Genomic DNA, 18247 nt, shown 5'->3' with positions numbered 1-18247 from the left:
ATATGAATAAGGTCCCAATGTTTTAGCATGTCTTCAAGCTTTTGGTACGTTGTTGGGCCACTCTGGGGTGCTTAACACACCTGTATGTATCCTTACTCAGTTATAAAACGATAGCATGTTGGCATACACTATGTTCACCACAAGGTGAAAGTTTGTATTAAGGTTGCTGAGCAAGAAAAAAATCCACAAGAAAAAACACAGGCTATACGAACTGCTTCCTGAAAAACAGAAAAAGAAACTAACACAAAATGTAATGGCACTGGGGCTTTATGCAAGGTGCTGGTGATGCAGTTAAAATGTTTTTATACAGGCTTTGGTCAATATAATTTTTCAGATAGTATCAGCCCTGACGCAGTATTACGTGAACCTTTGAAAGGGAATGTTTGCATTTTTAAATAAATAAAACCTTGCAGTGCATATGCTTAACCTGTCTATTATACTAAACTATTATCATAGCTACATGCCACTAAACAGGGATTTGCAATTTTGCAAATGCATAAACAGCAGCAGGTGTTTTTTTGTTGTTAAAACCTGCGGTGACATTTCTCCAAAATGAACGCTTTGGTTCTTGCATGTTTTGTGATATAGTGAGTGGTGATAAAATATTAATGCTCTGTCGTGTTTTAAAGTAGCATACCGCCTACATTAAACCCTACCTTGAACCTAACCAATAGTGTTATCTAAGCAAATGTTACAAAAAACCCCATAAAGTATCCATGCTCATTTAATTTGCATTTACAAGTCTTTATTACAGGACTCATAAGTGCTTCACATTGCAAGTGGAAAGCTGTACCAGGTGAGCTATTAAGCAAGTTTAGTGCATTATAATAGCCATAAATATGAAGCTGGTTATGTGATGAAAACATGAAAATGTCTTAGCTCCAAATCATGATCTGTGGTCAAAGTGTTTTGAGGTCATAACATAGTATTGTGCAAGATTGTGCTATCACATATAACTGTATTCATTCAAGTTAGAGCTGTCTAACAACTTATTATCAATGCAAGGATACAGATAATTGTTCTAATGGGAAGAGATCGCAACACTTGCAATATTATGTGCTAATGCACTTTGCCACAAGCCTATCTCATTGCGCACTTAACAGCTGCACTTTGATTAATGGGCTATACAAGTTACAATAATATTAGAGGATGTATAGACATGATACAATACTAATGAGTTTATTCTAGTGACTCTGAATGTAAGACTGGCCTTGATTTTTTTCACATTGATATCTTTATATATACTGCTAGTGTGAATATAATTTTTAATTATTTATTCATATTGGTATTTGCTGATTTTGTCTTATTGAGCACTCAAATTCCTCTGATCATTTCAAAATCTTTAAACATGTATCACTTTTTTTCTGTGCAACACAAATTATTGTCATTAAAAATACCAATGTATTTTGATAGTCCACTTTGGATATTCTACTAACTATAAGTAATTTAGTCAACTTCATGTCAACTAATTCCTATTAATCTGCAACTACATGTATACTAACTCTCAAAGTAGAATCCTGGTTAGGTTTAGGGTTAGCATGATAAATTAGGTTCCACTTTATATAAAGTGTCCTTGCTACTTGTGTACTGATATAGTAACTAGATAAGTGCACAATGTAATTACACATTTTACATAGTATTTACACACATATATGTACAAATGTGTAACAGGATGTTGGTAACAGCACTTTTTGGTAATGAAAGTACAAATATGTAACAGGACTAACAGCACTTTTTGATAAAGAAAATGTTACACTTTATATTAAGTAGACCGTTCCTATGGATCTACCATGTAATTACTCTAATGTTACACACCAGCAGCCAGTACGTTAGGCTTTACATATAAATTGTTATTTGAGTCCTGAATGTTACACTTTATATTAGGTGGACAGTTCCTGAAGAGTTACCATGTAAGTACACTGGTGTTACAGGGGTGTACCAACTCCAGATCCAACTCCTCCCACTTTACATTTCCCTAAACCTACACGTTTCCACACCCTGGATCCCATTACATCCTCAAACCTATCTCCACTCCCTGGATCACTGTTGTACATACTGTTGTTACAAAATATAATTCTATAATTCCTGTTACGCGAGTACTGGTAACACTTTATTTCAAGGTGTCCATAATACAGAATATTATGTCCATAACCTATGCAATTTGTACAGTTTGTAATTATGTATATGTAATAAGGCCGCTACTGTTACACATTTGTAACACAGTCTGTTACACAGCTACTTATGTAGCCAAAAGTTTGTCACATATGTGTTACAGACTTTATACAACATAATTATAAATTCAAGTACATAGAAATAATCTAAAATGAAGTTTGTCAAGATTGTACTTAAGTGTACTTCATGTGTATATATACTTTACACCTTATCTAGCTGCACCTTAGTTTAATTTAACTCATTAGTACACAGTTTAAATACATGTAATACCTTTATAATTATGTTAAAATTGCTGAATATTTCACAGCTTAAAATAAAGTGAATTTGAAGTGAAAGTGAAGATTATACTTAAGTGTAAGTAGCTGTGTAACAGACTCGGTCTGTAACATATATGTTACAGTAGCTGCCTGTTACATCTACATAATTAAAAATTATAATTTCAGGCTGTTCCATATCTTAGTTACATGATAAATACAATTATTTCACATAAGCACACCAGCTACTCATATGTACTTAATCTGCTAATTGCTCTGTATTTTGACACCTTAAAATGAAGTGTTACCCAGGTGGTTAGTGAATTGAAAAAAGTATTGTCACCAATGTCCTGTTACACACTTGTACTTACATGTACCATTCTGAGGGTTGTTACATGTGTGTAGTTACAGCTGTAGATACTATGTACCAATGTGCAATGTGTATTTACACTGGTTACATACTATGTACACATCTAGTTACTATGTAAGTTCACAGGTATTAGGGACACGATATATAAAATGGGACCAGAAACTGGAACTGTTAGAAGAACGTCTAAAGTGTTAGTAAATGATGTCTAATTTTGCATTTGAGTTTAATGGGTTGGATCACAATACAGGATACATGTTAAAGATATGAGGAACTGGTAACTGAATAGGATTATCATTATCTTCCATGTAACACACCAAATAAGCATATCATGATAGTTGCATGCAACACTTTCCAAAGCTGTGTGGCCAGACAGACTGCCTGGCAGATGATTATAGGGAATCACACACATTACACACAGATGTTCAATTGTGCAAATGGCATATTAAAATCTACTTAATGACTTTGATGGTCTCAAGAAAGAAACTATTCATATTCCATTCAAAAAAGAACAAGTGTCCAATTGTGATGTCACATTTGAAATATGGATACAGTAATCACAAGCAGATGGGAAGTCTGTTTAAAGGACATGAAATTCATTCTTTTGATCATTCCATCGTAAATATAGTGTCTGAAAATAAGTAGAATACGTTCCACTGGCATATTTGTTTAAGTGTCTGGTCCTTTTACATTATATCTGCAGAATGTGACAGGATATTGTTTGGCACTCAACTAAATGCCTTAAGCAAATATACAACCGTCCCAGCAGACCTGGACTCTTTCAGTCCTCAACTGTTAAAGAGTTTGAGGAAATGCATTCTGGGTAATAAAGATACACCACAGACATGACATAACAATTCTTAAGACCTAAGGGAGGAATGATTTGTGTGCAGTTTTGTCAACACTATTCCCTCTTCCTGAATTTGTGCTATTTGATTAACCGCTGTGGATGTTAAAAGGACATCCACAGCAGACACGTCCTCTCTGGGGGAAGTGTCTGTCAGCTGTAAACCCAAGGAGCTTGCTCGTCTAATTGCTTTGAGGAATCACACATCTCAGCCTCCTCCACTTAAGATGTCTAATGGAAGCATTAATGCATTCTGGTGTGCAAACAGAATAACTGATACAGATATCGAATATATATAAAATATATATTTTATTTACAGTATGCACAGCATATTACAGTATACATATAGGAATCCATCATCTCTGAGGGATATAGCTAGCCAAACACAAAGGAAGATATTTTCAATGATGACCCAAAACTGCCTGTTTGTCATCAAATTAAAAATATATATATATATATATATATATATATATATATATATATATATATATATATATATATATATATATATATATATATATATATATATATATATATATATATATATATATATATATATATATATATATATATATATATATATATATATATATCCGTTTGTGTTTGACAGAACAAAGAAATTCCTACAGGTTTGGAACTACTTGAGGGAGAGTAATGATGACAGAATTAAAATTTTTGGGTGAAATATTCCTTTTAATGCCTTTGATAATTAACTGTTACAAAGATAAAGAATAATTGTTGTGTAGATGCCTAAGCGATACAAATGACCAAAGTAATAAAATTTCATTTATAATCTTTAGGGATGTTATGATGAATGAGTTAATCGTTCATATCTATTCACACTTAAACTTTGCATTAACTCCCTATCTAAATATGGGCGCTAATGTGATAAGACAGTTTTAAGTTTCACAGCGAATTGAATTGAATCAGATGCTATTAGATTATTCTGTGGTTGTATGATATGTTAACAGAATTAGGGGAACACCTTTCGTCTTTCTTCTGTCTGCTACCATGCTTATTATACATTTTGTTATACAAGCTTATTATACACAAATGGAAATGCTAAATTATTTTGTAAGGTGGTGAGCATATTAAAAGCATTCAAAATTACATCATAAAACCCAGTATATATATGTAAACAAAAAAAATTCATATAAAGTAAATACATATGTTCACACAAACATCACAACAAACAACACTTTAAAAACATTTAATAATCTTGGTAAATGTTAATTGCCACATATAGCCTATAACACATTTTAAACAATCAAAATTGTATAAATTAATATTGTTTTCTAATCAGCCGTGAAATATTTCTAAAGTAACTTTAGCTTATAAATATCAATTCATAAAAAAATAGCTGTTCATTTGTAATTAATGACACATAATACATTATATAATGTTAACAAATTGAGTATATCCTTTTTTATTGAAACTAAGCACATTGGGTTCAGAAAAAGGTGTGAAGTGGCTCCTGTCATTAGTTTACAAACAGCCACACAATAAACTGCAATCATTCGTGTCAGCATCACCGTGAATCACATTTTTGATATTAAACACCATTGACAAGCAAGAGTATTTATAGGCGCAATGCCTGTGTGCGTGGAAATGAACCCAAGGACTCCAAACCATGTTATAGCATAGTGAGAAAGGCTTTAATATGCCTGTTTTCCCTCCCTTCTCCGTCCTAATCAAATTGTGAAGTACTGACTTTCCGGCTTCTTGCGGCTAATGGAGTGTCAAATCACACTTCCAGCAGCTAAAAATACATGTATTCAGCACACCCTATGACGAAGAGAACTATCTAATTCAGTTTGGCTGTCTTCATCTCCAGTCAGTGTTAAGGTATGATTCATCTTCCCAGGCTTTAGCGGCTTTGGCTAGATGCGAGAGGCGTCGGAGTGGCGAGGATGTCCAGCACTTTGTAGAGAGCTGCAAATTATTATTTTTTTCATTAGAACAAATAAAACATAAGAATAATAATAATCCAGGATTATCTTTGTGTGATTATTTTTACTTTTCCTGAGCTTGGTCAAGTGATAATAGTAATTCATAAAAATATTTAACAGAAGTAATTTTACAGCGGGCCCTCCGGTGTAAATGGTGTAATACAATTACCGCGAGCTAAGACATCATCTAGCTCATATGCTGGAATTTCATTTAAAGTAAAATGCTTTAACAATGGCGGCAAGTCACGTCAACAAAGTCAACCAGTTTCCGGAATTTCCATGCTGATTCAGGCTATTTCATGCTTTAACAGTCACCCATTTAACTTCTCACGCAGATTTCTATATAATATTCAAGTGGAATAAAAAAAGTAGAATTAATTAATTACTGTAACTATTACAGTGAATGATGCTGTAACCGTTTTGGGACTGCTTTGGTTTTACAGTGTTAGGGTATTAGTGGTTTGATTCAGAATTGACATTAAATTCCAGTTCAGTTTCAGAATTTAAAGTTTAAAATTTGCTAAAATGATGCTTGAATTGCAAGTCGAATATAAACTGCTGGAATAGCAGCAATTGCTAACTTAACTACAAACTTTGTTTTAGATAGATAGATAGATAGACAGACAGACAGACAGACAGACAGACAGACAGATAGATAGATAGATAGATAGATAGATAGATAGATAGATAGATAGATAGATAGATAGATAGATAGATAGATCGATCCTAATCATTCAGGCCTGCCCCAGCGTCAGTTCTTCCGGCATCCCTCCACCTCTATTTCTGTTTTTCTCCCTCCCCACATTGAGGAGGTTGAACTCTGAGCTCAAGCCTGAGCTCAAGGATGGATGGATGGATGGATGGTTGTATGGATGGATGGATGGATGGATGGATGGATGGATGGATGGATGGATGGATGGATGGATAGAGGGTCAATTGACTGAAAAGCTTTCAGAACTTTTTCCCCAGCAGTTCCCAGAATGTTTTCCCCTTCAGTTTACATTACAAATTCTGTTAGTCAATGAGGATTCCACTTTGAAAAGATCTTCCCTGAAGGATTAATACCTCACCCAAACCGCACTGTAAAGTGTGGCCCTGTTGTGTAAATGGATCCTGTTCTAGCAGAGAGTTAATGTAAATGTCAGTGTCAGTATGTCCCATGCGGTCTGTGACTTTCCAATAAAGTGATCTTTTGTGAGCTCTGATCACCACACAGCTCTTTCGTTCATTCTCAGGTTGCTGTAAAGTGCCCCATTAGGATCAAGCATAAACATATTCAGCTGACCAAGCAAACAAAATAAGCCATTAAAAGAGGCATTTTCAAATAATATTACAAGCCTTTAAAACACCTAATGCACAGCCAGCAGAAAGAGAATTATGAAAAGATTTTGCCTCTCAAACATCAATACTCATGTCAATGCAAACAGTCTTAATATGTCATGTTCTCCACTAATATAGAGTCGTTATTTTGTAGTTTAACATTTTTGAATGAAATATGTTTTACAAATAAACTGAAGTCTATTTTTTTCTTCAGTGGGAACTGCCATGTTCATAACTAATAATGCATGTAGCCGCACAAATCCAGAAAGGAATCAAATGTCGTTCTGTGTCTGCACAGCATTGTAAGAATTGTAATTACATTTACATATTTTAAACAATTGATTTTTTTTTCAAAGCAGTAATTGAACGAATTCATGTATGAAAAATGAATTTTTAAAAAATCATCCCCATAGATGATGTATAAATAGCTAAATATGAGCTTGTAATATTATCTTCAAGAACATTATGTTCAGAAATATTAACAAGCGCTTATTCTCTTTTCCTTATTAGCATCCGTCTGAATGGTTCAGTTTCTGATGAACTTTAATAGTGAGGTCCTGCTTACTGGGAGTGACAGAAAACTCCTCCCATTCTATCTCCTCGGCATGCTTTTTCACACACAAACATATGCACACACTCTCACACACACATCCAAACACAGTTACACATTCACAGTCTTGCACGTCTGGACAGAATGATCAATAAAGAGTCACAATCTTCAGACCACCTTACAACAGCCTCACGCAGAGGGGTAAGCAAAGACCTGTTATTACTCTATTAATAATGACATGGTTGTTACAGAAATGTATAGCTTTTGTATTTGATATTCATTCTATCATCAGATCATGTATAAATGTGTGTTTAGATAAATGAAGGGATTTTATTGATTTTGTCGTACTCTTTTATTGATTGGCATCATGTCTCTAAAATCTGCTATATAATCTGTTATATTTCTACAAACAAGCAATTCGTGGTCTTGCATCTCAAAAGAAATATATGCGTATATAATATATAATGTAAATAAACAACTGCATGTTAAGATGTTTTGGATGACAGCAGAGAAGCAGCATTAGAATGATGTTAATACTGTATGCTTACCACTTTCTTTGATCATATTAGAAACTGAAACCATAATATGAGTTAGGGTAAGAGGCTCCGGGATGATAAGAGTACTGAGTGCGCTCCAGACCATTTTTATAAACATATGATTGACAGAGCGCCTGTGGGCTTGACAGTGTGTGGAAGAGTTCACCGAATCTCACAACATGACAAAAGCAGATATGTCTGTACTTGCACTTTTTCTCAAAGATTAGTTGAGGAATTTGTTTAGAAAGTAACATTTCTAGACCCTCTTATTTACCGTAAAATGCTCGTGACTTAAAAACAGAAGCTTTATCACATAATATCTCAAATGAAGCATCGTGACTACAAGGTCGGATCGAGTTAACTTAAATTTTGAAGCGCTCCTCAAACATTTTAAAAACGCACATTTTAACTGTTCATGTGCATGCGGAACAAGCAGCGATTGCTTGATGGCTAGATTCAAAGCGTGGCTACATGGTTTTCTACAGTAATTGTTCACACGAGTTGAAAGTGTTTTCATGTAGAACATTTGATCTTCTGTTATAAAGAGTGTTCAGTTAACAGTCGCGTGAGAATCGAGCTGGAAATTTGATATATTCATCTTCTTGTCTGTAGGTGAGGATGGCAAAAGTGGCTATAGCTTTGGCCGCCGCCTTTATGCTGGCCAGCATAGCGGTCATCATATCTATAGCAGTTGTTCAAACTCATAAGAAGACATATATATCCCGTGGATTAAAGGTAAAAATTTATTTGAACATGCATGATGCAAGTGGGAGGCTATTAAACGGATTTTTAACCTCAAAATATGAGGCATAAAAGTATAATTGGTGCTTAGGAGTCACATGTTCAAAAATTGCTTTTCCTTATTTAATAATATATAATTTTTTTTGTTTAATAATATAGAATATATGGGTTTTCCTTTTAATTATTTAAGAAAAAGAACATTTGTTTTTGTATGTATTGTATCAGCTCAATGAAATATTTTTTTACTACATTTCTATACACATATGGAACACTATTCTTTCAGATGAATGGCGTTTAAAGTGTGGTGAAAGATTTTTATTGATATGATTTACGGATTATGTTTTTTCAATGCTTCTTTTAGTTTTAGTGAAAGCAAATGCTTTTTTTTTTATTTATGTATTTGTCTTCACTCAAAAACAACTTTCAATGGACAATCACTATTGACTGAGTTATTTAATTCCATACAATGCTGCATCCATATTCTTAAAATAGATGATCCTTTTGACGACTCATAAAGTCGATTATTGAATATTTTCCCAACGGAAGAATGTGCCTATTGAAAGTTTCTTCCAAAAGAGCTTCAGGCTATCAGACATGTCTGTTCTTGAATGCTTCACTCAGTCATGATTTAGACCATTGAAAATTGCTATTCACCAATGCATTTTGCGAAGAGTGCAAATGAATAAGCTCTTTATGGCTTTGCCACATTGAATATTTGGTGGTGGCATGCTGGCTGCAACAATGTCTTTCTTCACTTCTGCTGCTGTTTCTCTCTTTCTCTCCAGTATGGTATTGTTTTGGATGCAGGCTCCTCCAGGACCACTGTGTATCTCTATGAGTGGCCTGCTGAGAAAGAAAACAACACTGGGGTCGTGAGTGAGACCACAAAGTGTCAAGTTGAAGGTACAAATCAACCGATCTTAAACCTGGGAAGGTTTATAAAGGTTATAAAGGTTATAGCTTATTCTTAACAGCGAACAGCTCGGATATATTAATGAAACTTTTCGTGAATTCTGCCCAAGTTGGGTGACCCATGATGTTAAAGTTCATAAGATTGCGAAAAGCAAGTTTTGCTGTATGTCGAGATCTTGACTTTCTCAATGCTATTTAGCAAATGATACAAACTTTATTTCTCTTTTAACTTATTTAAAATTATTATATCTTTTAACTTGCAGTGATGCAATAATAATAACTTAAAAATGATTACATATTAAAGAAAGTGATGTAATAATAAACGTCTTTTCAAGGCCCTGGAATCTCGGATCTTGGTAAAAATGGGGATCAGGACAAAAAAACATGGAAAAGTTTAAAGGATTGCATAGCAAAAATAACCGAGGCCATTCCTTCCTATCGGCACAACTCGACCCCAGTCTTCTTAGGGGCAACAGCAGGGATGAGGCTTCTACAGTAAGAATGATTTAAAATGATTTAAACATTCCTTTTTTTGGTAATATTTTCAGTGTTCTTAGCTCTTTTGCAGTCTCGTGATAATGTGTATAAATTCGCACGCCGAATAAAAACGAAAACTCCTGATACGCAAAAATGGACTTTGGCGTGTATATATATAATATGCATGAGTTTGGTGTGCATGTAATACAACATTTTTGTGTGTATATCATCAACATTTGTTGGTGTGCATATCATATGCAGTTTTCACATACATATGAAATATCACTTACGTCCCAACGCTAATCCTACACATTGCCTAGCAAAAACACACCAAATTTAGTATTTTTTGGTATCTATACCACCAGTTTTTTTTTAAGTGTTTACTAGTTATACACATATTCATGAGATCGCATAGCTCTATTGCTATATGTACCAGTTGAGCCTTTTTCTGTGTAGATGCTCAGAGAGTTAAAATGAGGTCCAAAGTGTTCAAATTATGAGATATTTCTCAAATAACAATCGATTTTAAATTAATCAACAAATAAAATATGTAAATATGTATTTGACACAAAGTTAACCTGACACTGACATGATGCATGACATCTTTTTTTTTTTTTGGACAGTATGAAAGATGAAGAGACTTCCAACGCTATTCTGAAAGACATGAAGAAGTACCTTAGCTCTCTCCCTTTCAATTTTCAAAACGCTTCCATTATCTCTGGACAGGAAGAAGGCCTTTATGGCTGGATCACTGTCAATTACCTGAAGGGAAACTTCCTAGAGGTCAGTTCATGGGTAGATTTACTCTGCAGGGGGATCTTTTGATTCTTTTTTTTTTAATTAATTTTGTTATTTGGATCTAACCAAAACCTCTGGATGTGTTTAGTTGAAGTTTCATCTAAAATGTATTTAAACAACACAAATTTTCAACACTTTTGATTCAAGATTCTCACATTTAGAAGAGAATACTGTTATCTTAAAAGTACAGGATACATTAGCTGCAGTACTTTAGTCTGTCTGTTTTATGACAAAAAACTGAATCTGAGCAAAAAGTAGAGAAAACGGAGCTTTATTGAACTTCTAAAATGTTAAACTTTAGTCTGTTTTATAGAAAAATCTCTGGAATGCCTGGGTGCATCCTCACGGGGCTGAGACAGTTGGCTCATTGGATTTGGGTGGAGCCTCCACCCAGATTGCCTTTGCCACTTCTGATGACGACAAAGGTGAAGATATCATTAAGGTTTCACTCTATGGCTATGAATACAACATCTATACTCACAGTTTCCTGTGCTATGGGAAAAATGAAGCTGAGAAGAGAGTTTTGGCCAGTATTGCAAAGGTAGAGTACACTTGTTATTGTCAAATGAATATGAATCAGTGCTTGTTCAATAAAATATAAAAGTTTTATTTAGGATTCTGTAATTTAAAACACATTAGATTCACATAGGATTTTTCTTTTAGATTGCATATGAGTTCTTCATGCTAGACACTACCTTCAGTACACACATCAAGACACTGATCTGTAAAATTTTCCAAAAACCTTTCATAAGGAAACCATTACTGATGCATTTAACCTGTAGCTTATGCTTAACATTTTCCCCAAACAATGTCATGTAAATAATGCACTGCCATCAGGCACAGTGGTTGTAATGTTTTCCAGTTTATTAAATAGTGTTAAATAGTGTAATACATTGTTTAATTAGTGTTCTGTAATAAAAACAAATCCTGTGTATATGATACAAATATAAATGTATGCTTCCTTAATGGGACCTTATCTTTCCCTAACCATATTGAAATAGTGATCAGTAATCAAAAGTCCAAGAAGAGAATTTGAGCATGAGCCACAGTTTCGAGCACGGACAATATGAGCTTTACATGTCATGGTCGATGTGCCAGCCCATTCGATTAATAGGATTATTTTGTCCAGCTAAGCTAAATAATGGTGGGAAGAGCTTTGAACAAGATTTTCACTCCAATATTTTTAATGACCAATTTACTATTAGCATTACAAAAAGTTAACACTCTACTTAAAGCCTTCATGTATAATGCATTATAAAATTAGCTTTAATACATTAATTATGCATTTTAATTCACGTTATAACGTATTGTACAATCTCAAGAATAACTGTAAACACAGTTAATACATTATAGCAGTTATCAATTCATTGTTACACTATATATTTTAAATCTGTTGTGATTATTTATGAGGTATAAAGCACATTATGAATAATTATAATGCATTATACCCTTGCTTAACCTTTTATAATGCATTATACATAAATGTTACCCAAGGAAGTTGAACAGTAGTTAGCCAAAATCTCTGCAACATGCATTATCATACTTGCTCTGTCTCTTTCCCTTTCCCTTTCTCTCTCCCTCTTTCTCTCTCTCTCTCTCTCTCTCTCTCTCTCTCTCTCTCTCTCTCTCTCTCTCTCTCTCTCTCTCTCTCAGAAATCCACCGACTGGACTAATCTGAAGCACCCCTGTTATCCCTCTGGCTATAATATCTCCATGGCTGCTGAGGAGGTTTTTGGCAGTGAATGTACAAAGAATGATCTTCCAACTAAGTATGACCTGAAGAGAAATATTACTTTCTTTGGACAGAGTAAGCCTGAACAGTGCAAAATTTTGGTCAGGAGTATCTTTAACCTAACATCCTGCCAGGGAGCTGAAAACTGTTCTTTTGATGGGGTTTATCAACCACCAGTCAGTGGAGACTTCATGGTAGGCATTTCTCTTAGTTAATATAAGCTACATACCGTAGCAGAAACAGTGGTAATGCTTTTTTTAATTGTTTTTTGTCTTGTGCCACGTGCTATCTGTGCCCTACCTTCCCTTCGTGTTTAATTGTTTAATTGTCTTCAGCTGCTCCTTGTTAATTCGGTCAATTTCCTTGTGTATTTAAGTCCTGTGTCTTTGTATTCCGGTTGTCCGATCGGCAATGTCTTTACTCGATGTCCAGACATGGTTTTTGTTCCCGAGGTCTATTTGTGGTTTTTGTTCTGCCTGCCTGTATTTATTATTATTTTGCCCATTTTGGATTAAATCTATTTAAGTTTATTTACATCTCGAGAACTCCTTCGCTCGAAACCACTAATCGTGAAAGCTTTAGATAAGGGAGTACATATGTACAAACTAAGAGTTCAATAAACTTTAGCTGCTTATTAACAGAATAAGGCATAATATGTGCTAATAAACAGCCAATATACTACTGATATGCATGCTGATAAGCAAGTGAGATCTGGTCTTTCAAAGTAAAGTGTTACTGAAATTGTTTACCCAAAACTTTGATATGCTTTTATTTTCTGCGTAGAATGCAAAAGGAGACAAAAAGGATATTTCACTGTAAAAGTAGAACATTTGAGTAGTGCTATACAGCAACTTTGTATGATCTCAATAATGCAATGCAGCTCTCAAATAAAAAAATGTGCCTTTATGGTATAGTTGAACCTCATTAATGTCGAATGTCATACATTTTTTGCTTAGGCTTATGCAGGCTTCTACTGGACCGCTTGGGCTCTTAAAGTGAATGGCTCCAAAAGTATGGAAACATTCAACATGAACATGCAAGCGTTTTGTTCAAATGACTGGAAAACTGTAAGTATTGACCAACTGCATAATCATGACTGACAGTAAAATATAGACTTTTTTGTGTAGATTTGATTGATGTATAAAACCAATAAACCTACCTTTTAATGTACCCTCGACCCCCTTTAGCTCAAGACATCCATCACATACATCAGAGACATCCATCTGAAGTCCTACTGTTACTCTGCAAATTATGTGCACAGCATTCTTGCAGATGGGTACAAGTTCAACACATTCAACTGGAAAAATCTCAATTTTCAGAAGGAGGTACATTTCATCTTTAGTGTATGATTAAGCAAGATTAAGTTTTTTCAAACATTCACAATTTCTAGCAGGAATCTGACAGAGGCCAAATCTGTTTTAATGTTTATTGCTTTACAAAATAACTAATCTCATTACAAAGAAACTCCACTGAATGAAAAACCTAAGTGCAGCTTTTATTTGATGATCTCCAAATTCAAAACAAAGAAATATTAAACCTGACACAAACCTGATATGAACAAACTTGACTTGAATAGAATTGACTTGGAATGAACAGAAACACAAACTCTATACTACATGACTAAGACAACCTATTACAACATGACACACAGACAAGAGTAACACATGACATTGTCCCATGAGGGGCAAAGAACACATAACAAGAGCATAAAACAAGCAAAGGAAAATAAAACAAGCAAAATATCAAAATAAAAACCTAAAAAAAATAAGCAAAACAAAACCCCTGCGTTACATGGAACAGAGACGTCACATCGGTGACTGATGAACTGGGATCTCGCTTCGAGAGACTAATCTACTTCGAGCAAATGCACATTGGCATGCTCTGATTGCATCCAGCTGCAGCTGATCATAGCATGGGTATAAATGAGTAGCTGGTGCAACTTATATTCAGGTTTTCGCTGAGGAGACACAGCCCCATAAACGAGATCTTCCTTTTCAGTCAACGAGTCAAGTTGGTGACCGATGAATTGGGATCCCTACCACCATGGATGCTGCTCCTTCCAGTGTCTTGTAGGAGCCTCCCACTCCCACTCTTTTTGCCGTAGGCCTGGGCACAAAAGGACAGCTTACTATTGTCAAAGTACTACCCACTCATCTAGACTGGATAACACTGGGGAACTTACCCTGTTCTGCTTTGGAACAGGAACGTTGCAGAAGATTTTTAATCATATAATCATCCCTTAGGTACATATGGAATAATGGAGGTAATTATAAACCTCATAAATAGGGCAGAATACCTGATGGGGAAATAAGGGTTCTAAGACTACACCACGGAATCACACATATGGGATCCTCTTATGTCACTACACATGGACCCCAGCCTTCTACCAGTTCTCAAGGATTCCAATCAGTCCTTCATGTCTGGCTGCCGAGGGGACAGATGAACCCAGCAGGATTTCTCAGTGCTCAGTGCTTCTACCTGTTTGAGGTACGAACACAGGAGAATACCGACACCACACACAGGCTATTGAACCTATAAAATGTGTTAGGGGTTGCCCAGCCCACAGCTCTACAGATATCTGACAGCGAGGCACCAGGAGACCACTTCCAGGAGGAAGCCACACTTCTTGTACTGTGGATTTGCAACCCAACAACCCAGCAAGGGGGCAGGGCACACTCTATGCTTGGTGAGCTAGGGTGATAGTATCCACTATCCAGTGGGCCATCCTCTACTTGGAGACGGCATTCCAATTCTGCTGGCCTCCATGACAGACAAAGATCTGGTCTGTGTCAACTACCTAGAACCTCCGTGTCCCATTCATACATAAAATTTCCAGAGGTCTGGACGCACATGCCTCAGAGGGGCTGTCACAAGCAGCATCAATTCTAGCAACCAGGTCCAGGTTGGCCAATAGGGCACCACTAACAGGACCTGCTCTTCGTCCTCTCTGAACTTGCACAGTGTCTGTGCTAGAAGGCTCACTGGGGGGAACGCATACTTTCTTGGACACTGTGAAGTAAGGGCTGCAAAACCCTGACCTCATATCAGCTAGAGCCAGTGACACCAACGGAACACCAACATGGGGCAGCGAGGGCTCACGCAGGAGTACTGTAGCCAGTCTGAGTGTGTGTAACTCTTACCTACGTCCCTGTAGACGGTGGGTAGTCTGTTGGTTTGTCCTCTCAATCTGCCCCATTCTGCTTACTGGCAAGAGAGGCGAGTGAGTGTAAACCAGGACTGGTTTGTCCACCACAAGTCTCTGTGTAGATAGAGAACACTGCTGTTTTTAAAGATTTTGGGTGCCAGTGCCCGTGAGGTCAGGGAAGGGGGGAATACAAAATAAAAGATTCTCCACCAAGCAGCTCCTTTCATCCCCGGGTTACCAATCTCAGGGTCGCTTGCTCTTACACTTACCACCAGATAAGTGTAATTATACAATAATTTTGACCACCACTGTATACATATTCATTCATTCATTTATCATTGAAATGTTTTAATTAAGGCATTTGTGTAGCACTTTACAAAAAACGCTTTACAAATATGTGGGGGGATCATTCCTCAACCACCACCAGTTTGCAGCATCTACAGGACAATGGTGCCAGTACACTCACTAAACACCAGCTTCAGATGGAGAGGAGAGAAATAGATAGAGCCAACCTAGTGGGGATTATTAGGAGGCCATGACTGATAAGGGCCAGTGAAGGGAATTTGGCCTGGACACCATACGTTGCACATACACAATGCTACAACTATGGGTAATAAACTAAAAATAATTAAAAATAATAAATAAAGAAATCACACAATTAACTATTTTTTTACACAGTGTATAGTGAACCAGAAAAATGCCCTTTCACAGTAAATGCATTTCTGATTTGAGTGTCTGATTTTTATAAGGAACACACATCCTATCTAGTCTGTGCTGTATCACTGAATGACTATAATGTCAAATGCCAATGCCAATAATATTTTCTCCCCCTCCAGCGAATCAGTTCTGTCTTTCAAAACGCTCAAGTGAACTGGACCTCCTCATATGTCTTTTTGCGTTTTACAGGTAAATAAGACCAGTATAGCCTGGTCCCTGGGCTACATGCTTACACTTTCCAACATGATCCCAGCCGAAGGAAAAATCATCAAGCTACCCATAAACAACGTCCTATTCACTGGGCTCCTCCTGCTGTTCTCTGCTCTGACTATCATCACCCTCACGTACTTAGTCATTGCACTGGTGCGCTTTTGTTATTGAGGTTTTTGTACTGAATTCTTGTCTATACTGCACTGAGTAGGACTAGTGTCCCACTTAGGGAGGTTTTGCAAACCAAGAAAGATGCTTGTGTGTCAATGCAGATGTACCTGCTAAAGAAAGAATTTAATTTTAGATCCTGAAGGTCTTGAAGGTCCAGAGGTGCTAAGGTTAAAAAGAAGACACCTGATGATAACACTAAATGTGTTTAAAACCTGTATTGAATGTCATTCTGTCCAACAACAAAAAGGCGGTGTACAGGTCTTTTTAGTTCAGGAATGCCGAAGCAAAGTCTTGTACTGTGGATTTGAATGAAAACACTAAAGATAGAAAATAATTTAGCATATATACAATAAAGAGTATCTACTAGGTCATGACAATGTTTTGATTGTGTATTGTATCTAATGTTTGTCTCATTCAATTGCATCATCCCTTATGTATCATACGCGTGTATTTCTGCATGTGCTTTCCAGCACACGTTGTCTTTGAATGAAATATGTCATAGTACTCTAAATAAATCTCATGATTGTTAATGACAGTGCAGTGAGGACTGGTGATTATTTATTTCAACATGATCTTGGCCAATAAAGTAATTCTATGGACGCTTTTTATATAGACATGTAAAGTCATCTCTTTGATTGATATAGTGCTTTATACAATACAGATAGTTTCATAGCAGCTACAGTGCTAAACAGGATAACAATGTTTCAATAGTATAATCAAAATGAAATTATGCTGTAAAACAGCTCTATAAAGAGAACAATGGTCAATTTTCCAGATAATTTCAGTTCAAAAAAGTCAACAACAGAAAGGAAACCAAACTCTACTGGTAACAAAATCCAGGCTCAGCAATACATATAAAAGCTATAATAAAAATATTCTATACAGATCTGAAAATGTATTTATATCAAACATAAGATCAACATTTATTTAAAGGAGACAGGAATGATAATGCAATACATTTTTCTTTGTAGTAAGACAGAAGGTAGTGAATCAAATAAATATTTCAAACAAATGTATACAGAGCAAGTATGGACACGCCTTTGATTTTATTAGATGTAATTCAGGTATAATATTATTGGAAAAAAATGAAGGTTTTCAAATCCAAAGTGTTCTATTGTTGAAAATACTACAGAATTACTTAAAATTCAGCAAATGCCAGACTACTTTGCGAACAAAAACAAACATAAATTGTTGTTCACATATCCTGCATCTTCCGATTTTAAAGGCGTTGTTGTTTTTGATCGTTTTTTCATTGAGACTCCACCAGGTTTTCTTCTTCTTCCAAACAAGGTCCATATGTAATATTAGAAAGAGAGAGAAAACGTAATAATATACACTAATAACAGCTC

General features: G+C 35.7%; 1 protein-coding gene across 1 annotated transcript; it reads left to right on the top strand.

Annotated features, from left to right (window-relative positions):
- Window positions 1-7545: 7545 nt before the first annotated feature.
- entpd3 (ectonucleoside triphosphate diphosphohydrolase 3) lies at window positions 7546-17415 on the top strand. The gene is made up of 10 exons (XM_043261427.1): window positions 7546-7660; window positions 8608-8730; window positions 9522-9639; window positions 9984-10143; window positions 10749-10908; window positions 11237-11464; window positions 12577-12849; window positions 13612-13722; window positions 13843-13980; window positions 16707-17415. The coding sequence occupies exons 1-10, from the start codon at window positions 7604-7606 to the stop codon at window positions 16896-16898; spliced, it is 1560 nt and encodes a 519-aa protein (XP_043117362.1). The 5' UTR covers window positions 7546-7603; the 3' UTR covers window positions 16899-17415.
- The last annotated feature ends 832 nt before the right edge of the window (window positions 17416-18247 follow it).

Source organism: Puntigrus tetrazona, chromosome 16 (genome assembly GCF_018831695.1).
Source record: "Puntigrus tetrazona isolate hp1 chromosome 16, ASM1883169v1, whole genome shotgun sequence".
Lineage (NCBI taxonomy): Eukaryota > Metazoa > Chordata > Actinopteri > Cypriniformes > Cyprinidae > Puntigrus > Puntigrus tetrazona.
The sequence above is the reverse complement of the archived record's forward strand: the minus strand, read 5'-3'. Positions and strand labels throughout refer to the sequence as shown.